At 44.9% G+C, this 24,307-nt stretch overlaps 1 protein-coding gene across 2 annotated transcripts in view; it reads left to right on the forward strand.

Annotated features, from left to right (window-relative positions):
- The window catches only part of LOC137331611 (diacylglycerol kinase delta-like), a 142,698-nt gene that overhangs the window by 59,710 nt on the left and 58,681 nt on the right, over positions 1-24,307 (forward strand). For both annotated transcript variants that reach the window (XM_067995522.1, XM_067995523.1), the window contains exons 4-6: positions 18,014-18,118; positions 22,015-22,147; positions 23,506-23,612. In XM_067995522.1, the coding sequence (XP_067851623.1) occupies positions 18,014-18,118; positions 22,015-22,147; positions 23,506-23,612 (345 nt within the window). The remainder of the gene's footprint in view (positions 1-18,013; positions 18,119-22,014; positions 22,148-23,505; positions 23,613-24,307) is intronic.

Raw genomic sequence — 24,307 nt, forward strand, 5'->3', positions numbered from 1 at the left:
CCTCTGCCCCGTCTCAGTCCATCTGCCAGGCTGAAACCCTCACTCGTGCCTTTGTCACCGTCATACTTGATTATTCATTCCATTGAGGAATAAAAGCTCCATGGGAAAAGTGATCCATCCATGGCTAACTAAAGAAGTTAAGGATAGTATTACATTAAAAGAAAAGGCTTACAATGTTTCCAAGAAGTGTCGGAAGCCTGAGGATTGGGAGAGTTTTAGAAACCAGCAAAGGATGACCAAAAAATTGATAAAGAGGGAGAAAATAGAATATGAGAGTAAACTAGCAAGAAATATAAAAACAGATTGTAAGAGCTTCTACAAGTATGTAAAAAGGAAGAGCGTAGCAAAAGTAAACGTGGTTCCCTTAGAGACTGAGACAGGAGAGATTATAATGGGGAATAAGGAAATGGCAGAGACAGAAAACTAATATTTTGTATCTGTCTTCACAGTCGAAGACACAAAAAAATACCAGAAATAGTGGGGAACCAAGGGTCTAATGAGAGTGATGAACTTAAAGTAGTTAATGTTAGTAGAGAAAAAGTACTGGAGAAATCAATGGGACTAAAAGCCGACAAATCCCCTGGACCTGATGGCCTACATCCTAACGTTCTAAAAAAGGTGGTTGCAGAGATAGTGGATGCATTGGTTGTGATCTTCCAAAATTCCCTAGATTCTAGAATGTTCCCAGTGGATTGGAAGGTAGCAAATGTAACACCACTATTCAAGAAAGGAGGGAGAGAAAAAACAGGGAACTACAGGCCAGTTAGCCTGACATCAATAGTCAGGAAAATGCTAGAATCTATTGTTAAGGAAGTGGTAACGGGGCACTTAGAAAATCATAATATGATTAGGCAGAATCAGCATGGTTTTATGAAAGGGAAATTGTGTTTGACAAATCTACTGGAGTTTTTTGAGGATGTAACTAGCAAGGTAGATAAAGGGGAACCAGTTGATATAGTATATTTGGATTTCCAAAAGGCATTTGATAAGGACCCACACAAAGGGTTGTTACACAAGATAAGGGCTCATGGAATTGGGGGTAATATATTAGCATAGATAATGGATTGGTTAACGGACAGAAAACAGAGAGTAGGAATAAACGGGTCATTCTCAGGTTGGCAGGCTGTAACTAGTGGGGTGCCGCAAGGATCAGTGCTTGAGCCTCAGCTATTTACAATCTATATTAATAACTTAGATGAAAGGACCAAGGGTAATGTAGCCAAGTTTGCTGACGATACAAAGCTAGGTGGGAAAGTAGGCTGTGAGAGTCTGCAAAGGGGTATAGACAGGTTAAATGAGTGGGCAAGAAGGTGGCAGTTGGAGTATAATGTGGGGAAATGTGAGGTTATTCACTTTAGAAGGAAGAATAGAAAAACAGAATATTTTTTAAATGGTGAGAAACTATTAAATGTTGGTATTCAGAGGGATTTGGGTGTCCTTGTACACGAAACACAGAAATTTAACATACAGGTACAGCAAGAAATTAGGAAGGCAAATGGTATGTTGGCCTTTATTGCAAGGGAGTTGGAGTACAAGAGTAAGGAAGTTTTGCTGCAATTGTACAGGGCTTTGGTGAGACCACACCTGGACTACTGTGCACAGTTTTGATCTTACCTAAGGAAGGATATTCTTGCCTTGGAAGCGGTGCAACGAAGGTTCACTAGATTGATACCTGGAATGAGAGGGTTGTCTTATGAGGAGAGATTGAGTAGAATGGGTCTATACTCTGTGGAGTTTAGAAGAGTGAGAGGTGATCTCATTGAAACATAGACGTTTTTGAGAGGGCTTGACAGGGTAAATGCTGAGAGGCTGTTTCCCCTGGCTGGAGAGCCTAGAACTAGGGGGCAGTCTCAGAATAAGGGGCCGGACATTTAGGACTGAGATGAGGAGAAATTTCTTCATTCAGAAGGTTGTGAATCTTTGGAATTCTCTACCCCAAACGGCTGTGGATCCTCAGTTGTGGAGTATATTCAAGACTGAGATCGATAGATTTTTACTCTAAGGGAATTAAGGGATATGAGAAACGTACAGGAAAGCAGAGTTGAGGTCAAAGATCAGCCATGATCTTATTGAATGGCAGTGCAGGCTCAAGGGACCATATGGCCTACTCCTGCTCCTATTTCTTATGTTCTTATTCCCGTGCTGTCCTGATCAGCCTTCCATTCTTCACCGTCTGTAGGCTTCAGCTCATGCAAAGCTCCGCTGTCCTTATCCTATGTCGCTCACCCATCACCCAGAGTATCAGTCATTAAACTTGTATTAGTACCCAGACTATCACACAACATTAAATGTGTTTTAATGCCCAGAGTACAACGTTAAATGGGTGTGAACACCCAGAATACCACACAGTATTAAATGCATATTAGCACCCACAGTATTGTGCACCATTAAATGCTTATTACAATCCAGAGTATCACAATATTCAACAGATATTACTGTCCAGAGTATGACATGGTATTAAACACGTATTACTTTACAGAGCATCATATAATATTAAACATGGATAGATATTAATTCCAAGAGTATCACACAATGTTATTCATTTATTTAAACATGGTTTACTATCCAGAGTAATACACAATATTAAACACAGATTACTGCCCAGAGTATCACACAATATTAAATACCGATTACTAAAGAAAAAAGAACGTGCATTTATATAGCGCTTTTCATGACCTCAGTACATCCCGAAGCGGTTTACAGCCAATGAAGTTTTTTGAAGTGTAGTCACTGTTAAAATGTAGGAAACACGGCAGCCAATTTACGCACAGCAATGTGATAATGACCAGAAAATCTGTTTTAGTGATGTTTGTTGAGGGATAAATATTGGCCAGGACACCGGGGAGAACTCCCCTTCTTTTCTTTTAATAGTGACGTGGGATCTTTTACATCCACCTGGGAGGGCAGACAGGGCCTCGGTTTAAGATCTCATCCGAAAGACAGCGCCTCTGACAGTGCAGCACTTCCTCAGTAATGCACCGGAGTGTTAACCTCGATTTTGTGCTCAAGTCTGTGGAGTGGGACTTGAATCTGCAAACTTCTGACTTCGGAGGCCAGAATGCTACCACTGAGCCACAGCTGACATGTTAATGTGAAACATCTAATTTTTTGCTAATTTGATTATGTACAGAATCTATTTTTGGACACTAAAATTTCAGTTACTAAGAAAAATATTGTTGGATGAAATTTTTTCAAAAAGCATTTTGAATGATTCAGTTGGTTCATCCACAAACTGTGACAGGCAACCGTTTACATAGGTCTCCGCAAGGACTTGACCAGCCTTTCAAGTCCTGAAGGACATAGCTGCACGACTGGGCTTGCGGCAGGTGGTGAGAGAACCTGGCAGGCAGCATGTCAGAGTCCTTGAGGAAAGGCGTCATCACCCTCATCTACAAGCGGAAGGGGGAGACGGAAGAAATCAGAAATTGGTGACCCATTTCCTTGCGAAATGTTGACTACAAGATTCTGTCTAAGGCCATCGCCAACAGGCTCAAGTCTGCTTTGGAGCAGGCGATCCACCCGGATCAGACCTGTACTGTACCTGGCTGGAAGATCTCTGATAGCCTTGCGCTGCTCAGGGATACGATCGCCTACATGCAGGACAGGGGGGTGAACACCTGCCTCATCAGCCTGGACCAGGAGAAGGCCGTCGACAGAATATCCCACACGTACATGATGGACGTGCTCTCCAAAATGGGTTTTGGGGAGGGAATCCACGATTGAATCCAACTGCTCTACGCGGACATCCGTAGCCCAGTCCCAATCAACGAGTAGTTGTCGAAGAGCTTTCCGATCAGACCCGGAGTCAGGCAGGGCTGACCTCTCTCCGCGATCTTATTCGTATGTTGTATCGAGCCGCTTGCCACATCCATCAGGAAGGATACAGGTATCAGAGGGGTGACAATCCCAGGCAGCGGAGGCTCTCAGGTTAAGGCTTCCCTGTACATGGACGACGTCACCGTCTTCTGCTTCGAGCAGCAGTCGGTCCACACACCGATGGGCATTTGCGACCGTTTTGACCTGGCCTTGGGAGCCAGAGTGAACCGAAGTAAGAGAGAGGCCACATTCTTTGGCAGATGGGAGACTCGATCCTTTGGCCCCTTCACCGTCAGGTCCAACTACCTGCAGGTGCTGGAGATCTGGTTCGGGGGGGCCCTGGCCTGCACGAAGACCTGGGAGGGGCGGATCGCCAAGGCCAAACTGAAGCTTGGTATGTGGGTGGGCTGATCCTCTCCATAACCGGCAGGAACTTGGTGATAAGGTGTGAGGTATTCGCTGTGTTGCTCTACCTGGCTAGGGTCTGGCCCATTCCCCATGCATATTTAAATCACAACCTACACTAAAATCCCTGCATTTTGAAACACAAATGTGATACTATTTCAGCTAACAAAATTGTGCAAAAATAACATCATTCTCATAGAAAGACCAGGAAACAAATGAACACCAAAAATGGTACATGGGTATGATGCCCTAAATTAATCAATGCAAACACTAAGACCTCCCATTGACAATTCCGCCGTCACAGCCACCCGAGCTATGTCTGGAGGTCCAGGGTAGAATGCGTCCGCAGGGTCACCAGGTACAAGCCCCCAGACAAAAGGGGGAAGAGCGTCCCCAATGCCGCCCTGATCCTGATGGCCACCTTTGTGTGTGGTTGCCTCAGGATGTGTCTAGAGCCCCAGTATGCAAACACCAAGTGTCACTACGTGCTGAGTTTCTACCTGTCCAACACACTGAGAAGGCTGGGTCTGGCCGAGCAGGCGCAGGATGTCCTGTCCAGCTGGACCGTTCCTCCCCCCCCCCCCCATCTGTCCTAGGTGGAGAAGTTCCTGAGGAGGAACCCATTCGACTGCAAGGCCGTCAGACATGAAACGTTCCGAGAGTCCTGCAAGGAAAGGAGAGGGCGGACTCGATTGGGTTTTTCCCAGACCAGATGGTCGATTCCATTCAGCAGAACGTCTTGTCCCCAGAACTGACAGGCACCAGGATATAGCCTGGATGGTGGTAAGAAAGGCCCTCCCAGTGCGGTCCTTCCAACACGCACGGAATCTCAGCACCACCGTGAGCTGCCCTCGAGGCTGTGGCAGGGTGGAGATCATCGTCCACCTCCTGATGGGCTGTCCCTTCGCGCAGAGGGTGTGGAGAGAAATGCGTTGATATCTGTCCCGGTTCATCCCAAACGGTTCAGTAACACAGGATGCTCTGCTCTACGGGCTGTTCCCCGGGACGTACACTGAGACAGACATTACCTGCAGCTGGAAGACCATCAACTCGGTGAATGAGGTCCTTTGGTCCACCCGAAACCTGCTGGTCTTCCAGCTGAAGGAGCTGTCCACGACCGAGTGTTGCCAACTGGCACACTCCAAGGGCCAGATGTAGGTGCTACGGGACGCACTGAAGCGAGGGGCGACCTACGCAAAAGCCCTATGGGGAAAGGCCACCGTATAAAGCGCCCCCACCTTGTTTTGTACAGAATGTATTAGAAAATATGTACGGTGTTTGAAAACTGTAATAATGAGATCATAGTGTGTATGATCTGCACTGTATTGTTTTAAACTGCCTTGCTGTATTTTGTGTCCTTCATTTGAACTGTGTGTAAACTGTGTGAATCCTTGAATTTTATGGGATCAAGAATATTTTGAAATTTAAAAAAAGGTGGTGAGAGAACCAACATGACAAAATAACCTACTTGACCTTGTCTTTACCAATCTACCTGTCGCAGATATGTCTGTCCATGACAGCATTGGTAGTGACCACTGCACAGTCCTTGTGGAGACCAAGTCCTGTCTTCACACTGAGGACGCCCTCCACTGTGTCATGTGGCACCATCACTGTGCTAAATGGGGATAGATTAAGAACAGATCTTGCAGTTCAACACTGGGCATCCATGAAGCAGGGGCAGAATTGTATACCACCAAATCTGTAAGCTCATAACCCTCACTCCTTCATCACTATCAAGTCACATGAGTAACCGGGTTCAAAGAGGAGTGAGAGAAACACCAGGCGTACCTGAAAATGAAATTCTAACCTGGTGAAGCTACAACAGGTGACTACATGCATGCTAAACAGTGAAAGCAGCATGCTATAGACAGAGCTAAGCGATCCCACAACCAACAGATCAGGTCAAGGCTCTGAAACCCTGCCACATCCAGTCATGAATGATGGTGGACAGTTAAAGAACTAATGGGAGGAGGGGGCTCCATGAACATCCCCTTGCTCGTTTACAACCAACTTCAGCCAAAAATGGCAAGTGGATGATCCTTCTTGGCTTCCTTCTGAGGTCCCCACCCTCAAAAATGCCAGTCTTCAGCCAATTCAGTTCACTCCATGTGACATCAAGAAATGGCTGAGTGCACTGGACATAGCAAAGGCAACAGGCCCTGACAACATCCTGGCTGTAGTGCTGAAGACCTGTACTCCAGAACTAGCTGTGCCCCTAGCTAAGCTGTTCCAGAACAGCTACAACACTGGCATCTACCTAACAATGTGGAAAATTGCCCAGGTATGTCCTGTCCACAAAAAGCAGGACAAATCCAACTCGACCAGTAACAGTCCCTTCAGAATACTTCCAAACATCAGCAAAGGGTTGGAAGGAGTCGTCAACAGTGCATTCAAGCAGCACTTACCTGCTCAATAACCAACCAACTCACCGATGCTAAGTTTGGGTTCCGCCAGGACACTCAGCTCCAGATCTCATTATTGCCTTGGTCCAGACAATGGACACGAGCTGAATACTGGAGGTGAGATGAGGGTTTCTACCTTCGACATCAAGGCAACATTTGACCGAGTGTGCCACCAAGGAGCTCTAGTAAATCTAAAGTCATTGGGGATCAGGGGTAAAATTCTCCAGTGACTGTAGTCATACCTGGCACAAAGGAAGATGATTATAGTTGTCAGAGGCCAATCCTCCACACATTATCCTGACTCAAATATATCGCCGTTCCTTTATTGTCGCTGAGTCAAAGTCCTGGAACTAACTGCATTGTGGGAGTACCTTTACCAGATAGACTGCATCAGTTCAAGAAGAAGGCTCACCACCACCTTCTCAAGGGCAACTAGGGATGGGCAATAAATGCTGGCCTTGCCAGCCATGCTCACATCCCGAAAAATGATTTACAAAACACTCCCTGGGAAGAAAGACCCTCGTCAATTCCTGATTATCTATCTGAACCTTCAGTTCTGTAAATTAAATAGTGATACAGTTTTGATAAACTGATTGTTAGCTCTAGTGATGCTCAGATGTGATAGTGAAGGGAACTTACATGAAGTAGATAGGGGTCTTAGAAAAAGAAGAGGAGGGAATGTGGCTTTGATTAATTCACCATCCGCAATTAATAATTACAGTTTTGCATGAATGAATTGTAATTTGCATATTGCATATCTAACAACTAGGTCGTAATATACTGACGTCAGAAGTCTGCAGGAGTGTCTGAATAAAGCACCGTCTCTTCTGAGCAGTTGACAGTGGTCAGACTCAGAGCAGGAAGTGGCAATTACTTGTTCTGAGAATTGGCCGTGAAAGCGGGAATTGTTTTTTGTATTTATTCAATGCATTGAAGAGAAAAGCGGAGAAGACTTCTGAACAGGTGAGATGTTTTGGCGCCAAGCAGGGAAGGGTGCTGTCAGATTTGTGCTCCTTCACTGCCAGTGCGGGTAATAGAGTTGTTGCAATGTATGCGAGGTGTAAATGGATAAAAATGGGAAATATGAGCCCCTCACTACCAGTGATTGAATAGCCGTGTAACATTAAATTTATGAGTTCGGGCACTATGAGCCCCTCTACCAGTGACTGAATAGTTACGTAACAACAAATTTATGAGTTTGGGCACTACGAGCCCCTCACTACTAGTGACTGAATAGCTGTGTAACAGTAAATGTAGGAGTTAAGGCACTGCTGCACAGTGAGATTTATTTGAATATTGAATCCGGAACTGCCATTTAATATTAACCATTTTTAAACAAAGGTGCTGTTTGTTGTTGACAGCAGTTATTCTGCCTCCTCTTGCTGGCTGATTAAAGTAACAGCCAGCAAAGACCTGCCCGATATAGCAAGGGTAGGAGAACAGAGGAATCTTTTTTTTAACCTGGCTGATCCACAGTGGTGTTGCTCACAGGTATTCCTGGGATCAAAGCAGAGTTATAATGCTTAGTTGTTAATCTGGTCTATCCCTTTAATTCCCAATTGGGAAGACACCTAGATAGGTTCAGAGATCAATTAAAGACTAATTATTGCTGTTGAAAGTTTCTTTTTGGATTAGTAGCTGGTTGGTGCCTCTCCTTATTACATCAGGTCAAAAAAGCCTGCAGGAAATGACTGGCTTTCTTTCTATAATAAAAACAGAAAATGCTGGAAAAGCTCAGCAAGTGAGGCAGTATCTGTGGAGAAAGAAACACAGTTAACATTTCATGTCGAAGACCTTTTGTCAGAACTGGAAGATGTTAAAAGAGTTAAAGTTTTTAAGCAAGTACAGAGCCAGGGAAAGTGGGAGAGAGGAGGAAAGAACAAAAGGGAAGGTCTGTGATAGGGTAGAGGGCAAGAGTGATTAAATGACAAAAAGGGATGATGGTGCAAGGCAAGGAGGGTGGTAATGGGACAAGTAAAAAAACAAAAGATCGGTCTAGATTAGCTGTAAATGGCAACAGCAGAACCATTACCAGCACTTGCTGTCCGAAAAAATGGGAGCAGTGGTTATGATCTGAAGTTATTGAAATCAATGTTGAGTCTGGAAGGTTGTAAAGTGCGTAAACAAAAGATGAGGTGCTGTTCCTCGAGCTTACATTGAGCTTCATTGGAACATTGTAAGAGGCCGAGGACAGAAAGGTCAGAGTGGGAGTTAAAATGGCAAGCGACCGGCGGATCAGGATCACGCTTACGGAAAGAGCGGATGTGTTCGGCAAGCGATCACCCAATCTGCGTTTGGTCCCCCCAATGTAATGGAGACAGCATTGTAAGCAGCGAATACAGAATATTAAATTGAAAGAAGTACAAGTAAACCGCTGTTTTACCTTGAAGGAGTGTTTGGGGCCCTGGACGGTGGGAAGGGAGGAGGTGAAGGTGCAGGTGTTGCATGTCCTGCGCTCGCACAGGAAGGTGCCTTGGGGAGGAGAGCGGGTGTTGGGGGTGATGGGAGAGTGGACCAGGATGTCGTGGAGGGAGTGGTCCCTTTGGCATGCTGAAGGGGAAGGGGAAGATATGTTTGGTGGTGGGGATCACGCTGGAGGTGGTGGAAATGGCGAAGGTTGATACGTTGAACGGTCTTCGACCTGAAACATTAACTCTGTTTCTTTCTCCACAGATGCTACCTCACTTACTGAGCTTTTCCAGCATTTTCTGTTTTTATTCCAGATTTCCAGCATCCGCAGTATTTTGCTATTGATTTAGCTTTCTTTCTATTTTGGAATGCTTTTCTTAAGATTGTTCAGCTATGACTTGTTGGTGTTTTATACAAAACGTGACATCCTGGCTTTGACAAAAAAGGGGATGCCGGCTGGGCAAGCGGGAGGCCTGGCCGATTTGAACTCCCAGCCAGCTGTTGACAGCTGAAGATCAGGCTGCCTGCTGGCACTCGCATAAGTCGCAGGTTGTGGTTTGCGCAGGTGCTCCTCCAAGCCCCAAAAAGGAAAGTTTAAAAATTACTTTACAGGGCCTCTTCTTCCTGCAGACCAGGTTTCACTGAGCGGGCGTCTCACTCAGTTGACGGTTAAAATGCCATTGGGGGGTCGTATGTACGTCGTAGGACCCCGATTTGCATGATATATAAGGCTCCCATCAGATTCGGGCGGACACCTTGACCACCCGGAAAAACAGAGGCATTGAAATCGCTGCGGAGCAGGAAATTGACCCGCTCCATTTTAATTCCTGCTCCGCCAATGTGGAGGGGAGGGAGTTAATATTCCCCCTATAATGTCAAAGCCTCTATAGAAATTCTAGTGGTGTTGCCCATAGAAGGACAAAGTTTGTCATCTGTATCATGCTTGTGCCTGTCACCTTCACATTACTGGTTCTTTCTCTGTCGCTGCCGTTTCTGTCATCTTCTGCTGTAGGCCAGCAGCAGCTGGTGTTCTTGGGGGCTCCTCGAACCCCGAGCCAGCTGGGATCATCTCCACTGCACTTGGTGGCAGTAGCATGAAGTAAAGTAAGAGCAGCAACAGGATTCGGAGTCCTTATCTGTCCAAGTGAAGCCAGGCAAGCAGCAGCAGCAGGTGGTGTGGGGCAGACCTTGACGAATAGGCAACAACTGCAGACAGTGTCCTGCGCTCTTCAAACCCCTGCAGTACAATAGTCAACTCGGGGTGCTCTCCACCGTGCTAGGAGGAGGTCAGCGAGGAAATGAAAAGCAGCAACGAAAATGTAAAAGATAGTGGGAATGAGGAATTGGAATAAAAAAGACTACGGGGAATGGGCACTTAAAAAAAAATTGACATCAGGCCTTTAAAAAAATTGGGGCTTGAAAAAACAGCAGCAATCCAACAAAACAAATAGAGTGGGAACGAGAGCTCAGGACAGCAAAGTAAGGAATAGAATAAAAGCAAAATAGAAAAGAGCAGAAAGCTGGGATTAAAAAAAAATTAGGGAAGGGAAAATATTACAGAAAATATTGGGGAAGGAAAAAAAACCACAGGAAGCAGTAACCAGGGCTTCAAAAAAAGTGGGAAAGCAAAAATAAAGAGCAGAAACTTTTCTTGAACAAGAATTGGGAAAGCAAAATGAAAAAAAGGAGAGCAGGAACCAAGGCTTCAAAATATTGAGGAAGGAAAAAGATCAGAACAAGAACCAGGAAAATGGCGTTGAGGTAGAAGATCAGCCATGATCTTGTTGAATGGGGTTCAAGGGGCCGGATGGCCTACTCCTGCTCCTATTTCTTATGTTCTCATGTTCTGCAGAAAAATCAGGAAAGGAAAAATGAAAGTAGGAAGTGGTGCTTCAAAAAGAATTGAGGAAGCAAAGTGTAAAGAGAGAGTAGGAAACATGGATCTTAAAAATGGGGAAGCAAAAACACACAGAGCAGGAACCAGGGCTTCAGAAAGAATTAGGTAAGAAAAGAGAGCAGAAATTGGGGCTTCAAAAAAACTGGGAAAGCACAAAAACAGAGAGCAGGAACTGGGTCTTTGAAAAAAGTGGGGATGCAAAGCAAAAATAGAGGTAGGAACCAGGGCTTTAAAAAGAATCAAGGGAGGGAAAAAAGAGCAGGAACTAGGCCTTGATAACATGAACAGCAAAGAATAAAAAAAAGTGTTAAATTAGTTATTTTTAACAGGAACTTTAAATTTTAAAATGAAAAATACAGCAACAGATGGAGCTTGGGTAGAGGTTTGGGCACAGGGTTAGCACGCTCTAGAACGGAGTGTGATGTGACAGGCAAGTATAATCAATAAGTCAGAATTTAACATTGAAAAACCCCATGACAGCACCAGCTATTGGTGTCATGGAAATGTAGTGTGGACATCTTAACCTGGGATTCCCCATAGGAAGCATTTGCATCGGACTTTTTGAGTAGAAGTCATAACGCATACTGATTTTAATTTATTATTATTTTTATCGATAGATATTTTAGACTTCGTTCAGCATTCTAAAAGAGTGAAACCGAGAGCTTAATTGATTGTGGTGACACCATGTGCTTAGCACGAACATGAAAATGTCACAGTGACTGTGGAACATGATCTCCTGCTGCTGAACACTACGAAACCCCTGCGCTAGTTTGAACGAATAAAAAAAAAAAATTAAAGATTAGGTTCTTTGTCGCTAACCTCCCAATTCCTGATAATTGAATTGGACTGGTGTTAAGTCAGCCTAGACAATGATTCACAGTGTCCATGTTTCAATTATGTAATTTTACTGGCACCACTTCACGTGTCTCTATCTTTTCAGCTTTGTGTTTGGGATGCATGGGCATAGTCCTGCTTGGTACTGGCTTATGCACCTCAGGCATACAGCTGAACAGTGCCATTGTTCTGATTTGGACTCAGTGCCGGCACCAATTCGTGGGTCTCAAAGAAACACGACTGTCACTGGTGTCCTTGTTCGGAAGCGTATACAAAAATGATAGAGTATAACATCATTGCAATTAATACGTGTAGTGCTCATCAAAATAGGCTAGTACTGAACAAAAAAAAATACATTCAGAAACAAACCAAAGAGCTGAGGCACCAGCTAGAATCTTGACATTCAGTACAATGAGTGTTCGTTTGCCTAACTGAGCCTGTGGTGGTTTGGTACACCGTCAACACTGATCCTGGTGAGTTTGAGCTTAAAAGATATACGAATCCATCGTCACTTTGGGATGGTTAGTTCTTGTCATGGAAGTCTCGTGGAACTAGGAAACTGCAGTGCGAGACTTCCAATTTGGCAGGAAAATTTTAAAAGGCAACTCCAGACTAACTCCTGTTCTGCCTTTCTCTCCCTAGGCCTCATACTGCCAATGTAGTCTCTCCCCTCTCAAGGCCCGTTCAGCCGTCATTGCCCCTTCCCCCACTACCCCATTCTGCTGCCGCTGTCTCTTTCCTCCTCAGGCTCCATTCTGCTGAGGCTGATACCTCTTTTCTTCCCAGGCCCATTTTTCTGCCACTCCTTCCCTTTTCCCCCAGAAATAGGCCTCATTCCTTTATCTCAGTTGCAGGCTGCTCCCTTTTGGTCTTTGTTTTTCCACATCCACTCCTGTATTTCTTTTCTCCAGCTTACCTCCGCTCAGGATTTCACTCCTATACAATATGACACTTTTCTGTGACGTGATGGGAGTAACTTAGAAAGAGGGGTATTTTTCTTTTGTTCCTTTATCTGGTAGCTGGTATTTTTGGAATGAGGTTGATCAACAAAACTGTTGATCCTGTCAGTAATTGCAGTTATTCAGACATTGTAGTAACAGGTGTCACTTTTCAAACAGAGTTTATTTTTTAAACTTAACTCAATAATTACTCAGAACTTTCCTCGATTCGTTGCAAGAACCTCATGAGAGCATAGTCTATTTTGTGTTAACAATTCCTGAGATTTGTGGCCACCACCTTTAAATTGCGATCCCTGACATCAGTTAGCAGCTGTAAAATCTGAAGTGCTGGTATATTGTACCATACTGCAGGACCAACAGAGAGGGGCTTTATTCCAATCTGTGGAAATTGGGTTGTTCACATCTTCATCTTTGACATTCCAATTTTGTAGATGCAGTCATTCAGATAGTTTGGTCAGGTTTATTGTCAGTGATCGGTCCCAAGAGTGAGGCTTGAGTTAAAAAAGAATTACGAGTATAATTTTGCTCCAGAGGCTCAGGATTTTGCTCTAGCATAATAAGGACCATCCCTAAATATACATTCAAAAATATAACGTCTCTGGAAAGTTGCAGCAGAACCTCTACAACCAACTAATGCAAAAGGCTTTAAACAGCGTGTGCAATGCAATAAAAGGCAAAATACTGCCTTTTATTGCATTGAAACATGAACAGAAAATGCCGGAAATTCACAGCAGGTCAATCAGCATCTGTGGAGAGAACAGATAACTTGGTGTTTCGGGTGCTGAACCTTCAGAACTGAAAGATAGGAGACGGACAGATATATTTATACAATCAGAAAAAGAGGAAATATAAATGTGTACAAAAAAAACAGGCCAATACAGAGTTGAATAATTTAGCAGATCATCTCAGTCGAGTAATGGACAGAAGCATTAAGACACTAAAGAAACAAAGGGTGTGTAACCAGCTAAGGAAGTGGGATGCCTGGGGAAATGTGAGAAAAAGGAAGATGGAAAATCTGGGGTTCAGGTATGAAATGAAGCAGGTTTGAAAATGAAGATTTAACTAAAGTCTGAAGTTACTGAAGTCAGTGTTCAGACGAGAGGGTTGCAGGTTACCGACAACAACAACAACAACAATTTACATTTATATAGCACCTTTAATGTATTAAAACATCCCAAGGCCCTTCACAGGAGCGTAATCAGACAAGAAAGGTGACCTAAAGCTTGGTCAAAGAGGTACGTTTTAAGGAGCATCTTAAAGGAGGAGAGTGGTGGAGAGGCGGTAAAGTTTATGGAGTGAATTCCAGAGCTTAGCACCGAGACAACTGAAGGCACGGTCGCCAATGGTGGGGTGAAGGAAGCGGGGGCTGCACAAATGGCCAAAGTTGGAGGAAGCGCAGAGTTCTCGAACAGTTGTAGACTAAGAGAAAGATGAGATATTTTTCACAATTGTTGTGACGAGCTTTATTGGAACAGTGTACGAGGTCAACGACTTAGAGGGTTAAATTATGAGGACAGGCTGCATAACCTTGTATTCCCTTGTGTATAAAAGATTGAGGGGTGACATGATCGAGGTGTTTAAAATGTTAAAAGGATTCGGTAGGGTAGATGCAAAGAAACTATTTCCTCTGATGGGGGAATCAAGAACGAGGAGCCATGATCTTAAAATTAGAGCTAGGAGGGGAATCAAGAAGCACTATTTCACACGAAGCGTAGTAGAAATCTAGAACTCTCTTCCGCAAAAGGCTGTGGATGCTGGGACAGTTGGAGCTTTCAAGGCTGAGATTGATAGGCTTTTGTTAGGTAAGAGTATCAAAGGATATGGAGAAAAGGTGGATAAATGGAGTTGAGGTACAGATCAACCATGATCTAATTGAATGGCGGAGCAGGCTCGAGAGGTTGAATGGCCTGCTCCTGTTCCCAATGTTGCTATGATAGAATATTACACTGTGACTAGCCCACCAATAACAAACCCAGAATCAGAAAGAAATGAGACAGGCTATGGTGTTTCTCAGTCAGAGTGTTGGAGCCAAGGGCGAGGCCAGTGGGCTGAATTGCCCCTTCTTGTGTTTAATTGTACTTTGGATTCACTTTCTTGCTTTCCATCTGATAGGGATGGGCCTGATCTCTGTTGTGCAGAATGTTGTGTGAGGTGGTAAGAGCTAAAGGAGGATAAGAAAAATTTTTTTTGTATGTGTTCACAAATTGTTTGTTCTTGTCTGACCCCAGCATACATTCCCATTAGTCTCGCTGGTTTCTACCAGCATAAACTTATGCAGATAAAACACTACAAGTGTGAATGGAGTTTTACATTACTGTCCTCACATGCTCGGAAATTGGCTTCAATAAATACTTATTACAAGCTTTTGTGATCTAAACTAATGCGTGATGTCAGTCATGTGAAAGTTGCGATAATTTTTTTTCACTACATCATTTTGAGAGACACACAAGTCTTTCACTTCTCTGATTTATAAACATAATGGTCACTTTGTGAATACTTGGATCATAGGCACTTGGATAAGCCACCCAAACTTTGAGGTGCTCAAAGATGGAACTGTTCTGATCCCTGAGTTGGGGCTGAGGTTCAGAGTTGGTCTGATCCCTGGGTTGGGGCTGAAGTTCGGAGTTGGTCTGATCCCTGAGTTGGGGCTGAGATTCTGAGTTGGTCTGATCCCTGAGTTGGGGCTGAAGTTCGGAGCTGGACTGATCCCTGAGTTGGGGCTGAGATTCGGAACTGGACTGATCCCTGACTTGGGGCTGAGGTTCAGAGTTGGTCTGATCCCTGAGTTGGGGCTGAGGTTCAGAGTTGGTCTGATCCCTGACTTGGGGCTGAGATTCTGAGTTGGTCTGATCCCTGAGTTGGGGCTGAAGTTCGGAGTTGGTCTGAGCCCTGAGTTGGGGCTGAGATTGGGAACTGGACTGATCCCCGAGTTGGGGCTGAAGTTCGGAGTTGGACTGATCCCTGAGTTGGGGCTGAGATTGGGAACTGGACTGATCCCCGAGTTGGGGCTGAGGTCCAGAGTTGGTCTGATCCCTGAGTTGGGGCTGAAGTTCGGAGTTGGACTGATCCCTGAGTTGGGGCTGAGGTTCAGAGTTGGTCTGATCCCTGAGTTGGGGCTGAGGTACAGAGTTGGTCTGATCCCTGAGTTGGGGCTGAGGTTCGGAGTTGGTCTGATCCCTGAGTTGGGGCTGAGATTCTGAGTTGGTCTGATCCCTGAGTTGGGGCTGAGGTTCGGAGTTGGTCTGATCCCTGAGTTGGGGCTGAGGTACAGAGTTGGTCTGATCCCTGAGTTGGGGCTGAGGTTCGGAGTTGGTCTGATCCCTGAGTTGGGGCTGAGATTCTGAGTTGGTCTGATCCCTGAGTTGGGGCTGAGGTTCAGAGTTGGTCTGATCCCTGAGGTTCGGAGTTGGTCTGATCCCTGACTTGGGGCTGAGGTTCAGAGCTGAATTGATCCCTGACTTGGGGCTGAGATTCTGAGTTGGTCTGATCCCGGAGTTAAGACTGGTGGAATAACATGTTGCAGCAGTTTGGAGCGAGGCTCCATTTCATACAAACTCAATTTGATCCTGTGCATTCTGAGTGTCTGCTTTGTCTTGCTCTTGATTAGGCACAGGACACTTCAACCTTTATTCTGCAGGTGTCCAACCATTTGTATTGTAATTGGCTGGGCCTGGGCACCCGGCCTTTACACAGTCTGGGGTTGGGTTTGCAACGATAGTCAGGCCATATCGAGTTGGATTGATTTCTTTGAAAAACATTTGAATGGAAAATGTGAGAGCGGCCACACACGGTGTGATTTTTGATGTGGTTTGTTATAGGATGTGAGCATAGGAAAATGCAGATAAGAGGCTCTCAATCACACGTACACTTACTGCAGCCATACTAAATATAACTTTAACACTGATATAATCTTTAGGTCAGCGATCAGACTCACTTCCGATGTGAAGAACCACCTTTTCCACTTGGTTGAGCAGAATAAGCGTGACTGTGTTTCAGGGTATGAGCTGTGAGGTGTTAAACCACAACCACGCAAAAAGAGAAATAACACAGTTATGAGAAATGATCAGTGGCCGCATGGTGAGTTGATCTCCGGACTCAGGCAGGTTTGAGGAACTTTCGCGATCAAGTGCAGTTGATTTTATTATTGGGAATGTGCAGAACAGTTCACATGTGTAACTCTACTCCTCCCTTCTTATGTGGCTTGCCAGCCACCTGATGAGAGGACAGCAGGTGACCTCTCGCCAGGCCTCAGCCACAGTTCTCCCTCCCACCCTGTGTATGTGGGAATGAACAGCTCCCATCCTTTAGCCCCAACAAGCCAGAAAAAATCACAAATTCACTTGTTGGAGAATTCTGGGATTGCACGTCCAATCACTATGTCACTGGCCCCACAGTGCCATTGAAATGAGGGATACAGTGTGAGGGCAAGAACCAAAAGACACTGTGAGTTTGAGGAAGAAACCCAACAGACACTCAGAGAGAGAGAGAACCAAAAGGTACTGTCAAACGGTGTCATGAAGAGAACCACTGCGTGTAAGAGAAGCAACAGACACTGTCAGATAGTGTGAGGGAAAGGACTGACACGCTGTCCGTTAGTGCTGTGTGATGGAGTACACACCCCCGCAGTGCTGGGTACAGGAAATCCAGCTAGTTTCTCTGATAATGTCATCGGAATATTTGAAGACAACCACTTTTTTGTTTAAGAAAGAGCTGAAATACCCAAAAACGTGTTCGCGGTGATTCTTTGCAACTTGCTCCATTTTCAAAAATTTGATTATAGCAAAGACCTTTTGTGGTGAAGTTGTTCCCTCCAATCCTGAATGTGCTTGCTGTTGCTTAGGTGCCAATCTCCAAAGTGCCCATTCGTCATGTGTGAGCCTAACCGTGTGTGTCAACGGGCTACTCAACCATGGAGGGCACCACAACCAAGCCCAATCCCATTGTCACTTGACATCCACATGCACGCACATTTCAGCAGGGGTCACTGGCCAGTCATATGGAACAGGGATCCTGCCTGATTTTACCCTCACACTCTGGAGACACTGAGCCCAGTTGCTTGGAACCATACCGCCAACCTATCAGATACTCCTTGCATGAAGATGATCTCCTGATAACATTTAGAGGCTAATTGCTTATGTCAGAGCAGTGAAATGTGAGAGGATGATCACAATACAAACTTAACCTCAATATCCTGGCTGTTTTTAGGTGTTTAGCCTGTAGTTGTGCACTGCTACTGAGTCACCCCAGAAAATGTCCTTCAGTAACTAGATGAATATTTGTTGTTTTCACAGATAATTACTCCTTTCCGAAAGCTGATCTTGTGTGCTGAAAACCGCAAGGAGATGGAAGATTGGATCGCAGCAATGAAAACTATCCAGAACAGGGATCACTTTGAGGTGAGGTGGCTGAGAGTCCAGCAATTGCTACACCTTCAGGAATCTGTGTATGTCCATACTGTGAGAGGTGACTGCAAGTGAGTTAACCACATAGTACTGAGCACTTATGGGAGAGGGGGGAGAAGTAATGAGGTTTCAAACCTGAAGGAAAAATTCAGACTATGACGTGGTTTATATTACCTGATTTGTGTGAAGGCCTTTGAAGCATTTCAGGGTGATAAATTGCTAAATAAATGCAAGGATTATCTGTACCCTGACATCCTTGCAGCCTTTATTCAGCCCTTGGTGTCTCTTGTTTTTGACAGTTCATATAACAGGTGACAGTTTCAGCATCTTTTTCCCATTTTACATATCAGTGATGGTCCCAAATCTCCATCAGCAGTGCTGTAATTTTATTATTTGTTCTCGAGGGAGAGGGCAACACTAGCAAGGCCACATCTATTGCGCATCCCTAGTTGCCCTGAAACTGTGTGGTTTGCTAGGCCACTTCAGAAGGCATTAAGGGTCTGCCATGTAGTGGGGACTAGAATCACATGTTGCCCAGACCAGATAGGAGTTGCAAGTTCCCTTCCCTGAAGGATGTTTGTGAACTAGTTTGGTTTTTATGACAATCAGCAGCTTTTATGGTCAATTTAAGTGGCAGAAATGACCAGATTAATTGAATTTGATTTCACAACTTGCAGTGCCTTTGCGTTGCTAGCCCAGTGCCATCACCGCTACCCTGACTGTACCCTAATATGTGGAGCCAATCACAGCAGCCTAGACATCGCCAGCAGTGCTATAAATGGGCAGCCAATTCTCTACAGGTGGTTTGCTAGGACTCTTCTGAGGCAGCTGGGTCATCATAGGCAATTGTAAATAGCTGCCACATTTCTGGCAGTAAGCGCAGAGTGCTCAGCCCTCCCATGCAGGGATTGTTTGGGCACAGTTGTTTTTGTGGTGTTCTGTGATCTATTTGTAGTGCAAATGATCTTACTCCTTAACAATTTACTGCAGAAGCATTTCTATAGGGAGCAGTATAAAGGGGATGTTTGTGATTGATCAGGCTTTGTCCAACACCATATAGAAAGACTCACAGGTGTCCTTCCTGTTTTTCCCTGCTCTTGTTTCAAGGGAAGCAATTTCTCCTATCCTTTCTGTCTGTCTGAGATTGGTAACATTCCCCTCCCCCCAGCACATGCCGTAGACAATGTCAATGCTCGCTCTTTTATCTCTCTTATCTCCCCTCCCGTCATTAAGGTGTTGACTGTCGCTGGGATACGGTTCCTCCAGTACCTTGCCCAGTTGGCCATTCTCCATATGTGGAGCTGGACAGTGAGTGCTGGCAGCTACTCAATCATAGGGAGTATCCAAGCCAAGCTAAATCCCAGTCTGAACTAATGTACACACACACATGCATTTTCCAACAGCACTAACTTGCATTTATACAGCACCTTTAATGTTAAAAAATAAAGTCCATTAGTGCTTCACAGACATGGAGGGAGTGAATAGGGTAGTTGACCAAAAGCTTGGTGGAAAAAAATATTTTTGAGACAGTTTTAAATGAGGAGAGAGAGAGATTGAGAGGCGTGGAGATTTAGCGAGGGAGTTCCAGAGACTGGTGTTTCTGTTGATAAAAGCAGTATCTAACTCAAAGTCCCAGGTTTGATTAACAGAACTATGCTGATTCCTCAATCAGCTTCCACCTTTCCCAGAACTCACTTCCTCTGTCCCTGATGATGGATTCTTGTGATTTTTCCACTGTTGACACTAAACTCACTGGCCTATGGTTACTTGGTTTGTAACGATATAACATTTGCCAACTTCCAATCCTCAGGTATTATCCAGCGAGTTTTGGAAGATTTTAACCTAACGCATCTCCAATTTCCTGTGGCCTATTTCTTTTTAGCACACTTGTATGGAAAGTATCTGGGCCTAGAAATTTTTTTGGCTTCAATCCCAATTATTTTATCTATGTACAGTTTTGCTGTTTATATTAATCCCTGTAAATTTTCCCCTTCGCTGATGTCCAGTGTTCCCTGTTGCTCTGGTATTGTATCCTCATTCTCCACTGTAAAGACTGAAGCAAAATACTCATTTAGCAGTTCCACCATGGACTTATCCCTTGCTATTGTCAGACCTAAGTCTGTTTTAATGAGCCCACCTCCTCATTTACCACTCTTTTTATTAATGTCCATTACTAAATCAAGTCTCGCCTGTCCTTTGTCAGGTTGATGCCTTTGCTGGTATGTTGAATTTCTTTAATAAATCCCTTTCCTACTTAGGCTGATAGTTCTTTCCTATCTGTACACAGCTTAAAGTCTCCCATTATTACCACATTTTTTCAGCTTACAACCCTCCCTAATCTTTACTGCATACATTCCTCTGTTAAGACATCACAAACAGGTCTATATAATACTCTCACCAGCATTTTCTGTCCTTTCCTGCTCCTTAGTGCTACTCATACTGATTCTACCTGCTGATTCTACTCACTTAGAACCCTCCCTCCCACCACCCTGATAATGTCTTTTATTAATAGTTCCATCACCGCCTCCCTCCCTTTCCTGTTTTCCTCTTCTTTCTAAAATCCCATATCCTATTTTGTTTGGCTTCCACCCTTGCCCAGGGTGCAGCCAGGTCTCTCTAATTGCTGCCACCTCATTCCCCTCTAACTGGATTTGTGCTTCTAGTTCCCCCGTTTCATTGGCAATACTTCTGGCATTGATATGAAGACAGCTTGTTTGGTTGGCTGTTTTCCTCCTTTTGGCCTTCCCTTCTGCTAGCCCCCTTTCCTCTGCTAGCACTAATTCCTCAAACTCCATCTGTCAGACTTTCTTCCATCCTGTTCTTTCTTGCATCATTGATTTCCATGTAAGTCATGAATTCTGACTGCTCACCCTCTCTTTCCAGAAGTTTTTCCACCTATTCCGTGATGTTCTTTATTCCGGGAGGTGACAGACCATCCGGGACTTAAGAACACAACTGGAAACTGGTCTGTCTATTCCTTTCAACATAGAGTCACCCACAACTACCACTCGCTTGTTCTGAGAACCGTTGATCCTCATGGTAACCACATGCTCCAATGTGCCATGATGTTGCTCATGATTCCCCATCTCCTGTTTTACTGATCTCGCCTGTAACACAAGCATCTAGCACTGTATGGTCACAGGGGACCACTCGTCTTCCTGCATCTTCCTCCCTCCTCAGTAAAGTTAGAAGGTTGAGTCCACTCGGGAGGATAATAGCACACCTGTTGTGACTGCTTCAAGTGCAGTAGCAGCATCTACGTTAGATGTGGCCACACTCTGTCACCCACAGCAACCTGCCCCCCCAACCATGATTTGCTTGTTGATTGCATGGAGCACCAGTTCAGACACTTGGCCTGAATCCTGATTGAGGGAGTAACTGGCAGGCATGCACAGGCAAAGGTTGTTGCTCTCCATTGAGTCATGTAATTGTCACTACGATCAAGCAAATTTATCGCAGTTTGTTTGATTTAAGCAGCTCATTTCAGAACTGATATTGGATTCATTCAGTATCACGTACCCATATACACAGCATTTAAGTAAAGAACAAAATGGCGACTGAGAATAACTGTCTGTTTCCACTCACATGTCACAAATGCACAGTGGCCACCATCAGGAAAACCACAAAATTAGGGCGGAACCAGACAGGGTGTGGGTGTTGAGAAACACTGACCTGACACTGAAGAGATATCTGATCTGTCTTGAATGTCCCAAGCATGTTGATGTGCAGATGAGCACATCTTCCACACTTTGTCAGCTACTCCCACCCAATCACTGAAACCTGGAATCCAGTTGCCGTGATTTGGATCCAACAGGATGACTGGCAAGTAGTGCATCTTCTTTGACAATATCTGTTAAATATTTCTAATACTTCTGTTTTTCTCTGAGCAGTCAACCCAGTACAGCATGGACCATTTCTCAGGGATGCACAACTGGTACGCCTGCTCGCACGCGCGGCCCACATACTGCAATGTGTGCCGAGAGGCCCTGTCTGGGGTCACGTCTCATGGATTGTCCTGTGAAGGTAAGGAGCAAAGATGGAAATGGTTTTCATTTTATTCTTTCTTACCGGCCCTCTCACCCAGCTAATGCCATTGCTTGTCCACAGGGGAGATTTTATGATTATCCTTCAGCTTGCGTGTCCTGTTTCCCATTCTTCCCCTGCTCCCCCCCCACCTCCCACCCAACCCGAAGACTGTAGGAACTGCATTAAAATTACCTGTAAAAAACAAAGACTGAGAGATGAGTGAAGTATAGTTTCAATGTACAGCCCTGCACTGATAGGATGCTTGCAATTCATCCCACACGGAGGGATGAGCTATTGATTTACAGATCACTGGGTAGGTTCTCCCTCACCGGGAGGATGGAGCCTTCCTGTTTTTCTGGAATCAGGAGCCTTTTAAAAGAAATTATAAAGTACCTTTTTTTCATTTTCACATTATTCCATTGTCTATTTTTGTTGATTTTTTGCTAAATGTTCCATTTCATTTATTTACTGCCAAGTCCAGACTTTGGGTTGGCAGGAATTACGCATCTGAATGGTATGAGATAATTGAGTTAATATGAAACGCAATCTCCACATTGATGAGTGTGTGTCAGTGACTACTTCATTAACCAGCACCCAGTTAATGTAGCCGTACTGGCTGAGCTTAGTTTGACAGATTATGTCATCAGATTTGTTACTTAAACAAGTAATAAGAATGAAAAAAACATGATCAATAGAACTTAAAGGAAATTTAAAGTAGTTCTAATAGTGGGACTCCCTCCAAAAGGGTCCTGATAATGAGGCTGCCTCTATAAGAAGTTCTAACAGTTCAACTCTCTATGATGGGTCCAGATGGTGGCTTCATATTAGTGCAACTCCGTTTGTCAGGGGTCCTAATAGTGTGACTCTGTCTATAAAGGGTACAGATAATCAGATTGCCTCTATAAAGGGTTTGGATAATATAGGAAGCTATGACAGTGAGACTTCCACTTCATAAGGGGTCCCAATGGTTAGACATTCTCCGTAAAAGAAGCCCAAATAGAGAGAATCCAGATCCCTGTGGCGGAAAGGCTGCAAACTAGACAGGTCCCGACCTACCATGGGAATTTCTGATGTCCTTGTTTGGAGGCACAACCTCCGCCTGCCCCAATGACAGTTTTCATGCGGGAGCGGGAACGCGACACAAGAATAAGGAGGCGTACAAGTTTCTTCAATGGCAGTTATGGGGCCCACGTTGGGAGTCCTAATGGGAGCCGATCAGCAGTTGTAGCTTAGCTAGGATCTGTAGTTTTACTTTTAGCCTGTGGTGGGTCCCCTCTCCCTCCCCCCAAATAAAACACTTTTTTACACAATAGCTGTTGGAGACTCTCATGTGTCCTTTCCTTTCTGGTTGACAGTGTGTAAGTTCAAAGCTCACAAACGCTGTGCTGTGAGAGCCACCAACAACTGCAAGTGGACAACACTGGCCTCAATCGCCAAAGATATCATTGAAGATGAAGATGGGGTATGTTGTAAATAGGGAGACAAGTGAATACTGATAAATGTAAAGCTGAGAAAGTGCTGAGTAAAGCCTTGCAATCAGCCACAGCTCTTAAAATGGAATTCATTGCGATTGAGATGGAGTGAGTTTGGGTCCTTTTGCGGCTGGAATTGGGAATGGTGAGAGTTGAATTCAGAAAGTTGTGTAAAATGGTTTATGTTTAAATGGGAACCTGGGCAGTGAGTGTTTATCAGGGGGGAACATAGCACTGGGCAGTGAGTGGTTACCAGGGGGAACATGGCACTGGGCAACGAGTGGTTACCAGGGGGAACATGGCACTGGGCAGTGAGTGGTTACGAAGGGGAACATGGCACTGGGGAGCGAGTGGTTATGGCGGGGGAGCATGGCACTGGGCAGCGAGTGGTTACGGAGGGGGAACATGGCACTGGGGAGCGAGTGGTTACGGAGGGGGAGCATGACACTGGGCAGCGAGTGGTTACGGAGGGGAACATGGCACTGGGCAGCGAGTGGTTACGGAGGGGGAGCATGGCACTGGGCAGCGAGTGGTTACGGAGGGGGAGCATGGCACTGGGCAGCGAGTGGTTACGGAGGGGGAGCATGGCACTGGGCAGTGAGTGGTTATCAGGGGGAACATGGCACTGGGCAGCGAGTAGTTATCAGGGGGAACATGGCACTGGGCAGCAAGTGGTTACCAGGGG

This window comes from Heptranchias perlo, chromosome 13 (genome assembly GCF_035084215.1).
Source record: "Heptranchias perlo isolate sHepPer1 chromosome 13, sHepPer1.hap1, whole genome shotgun sequence".
NCBI classification, from domain to species: domain Eukaryota; kingdom Metazoa; phylum Chordata; class Chondrichthyes; order Hexanchiformes; family Hexanchidae; genus Heptranchias; species Heptranchias perlo.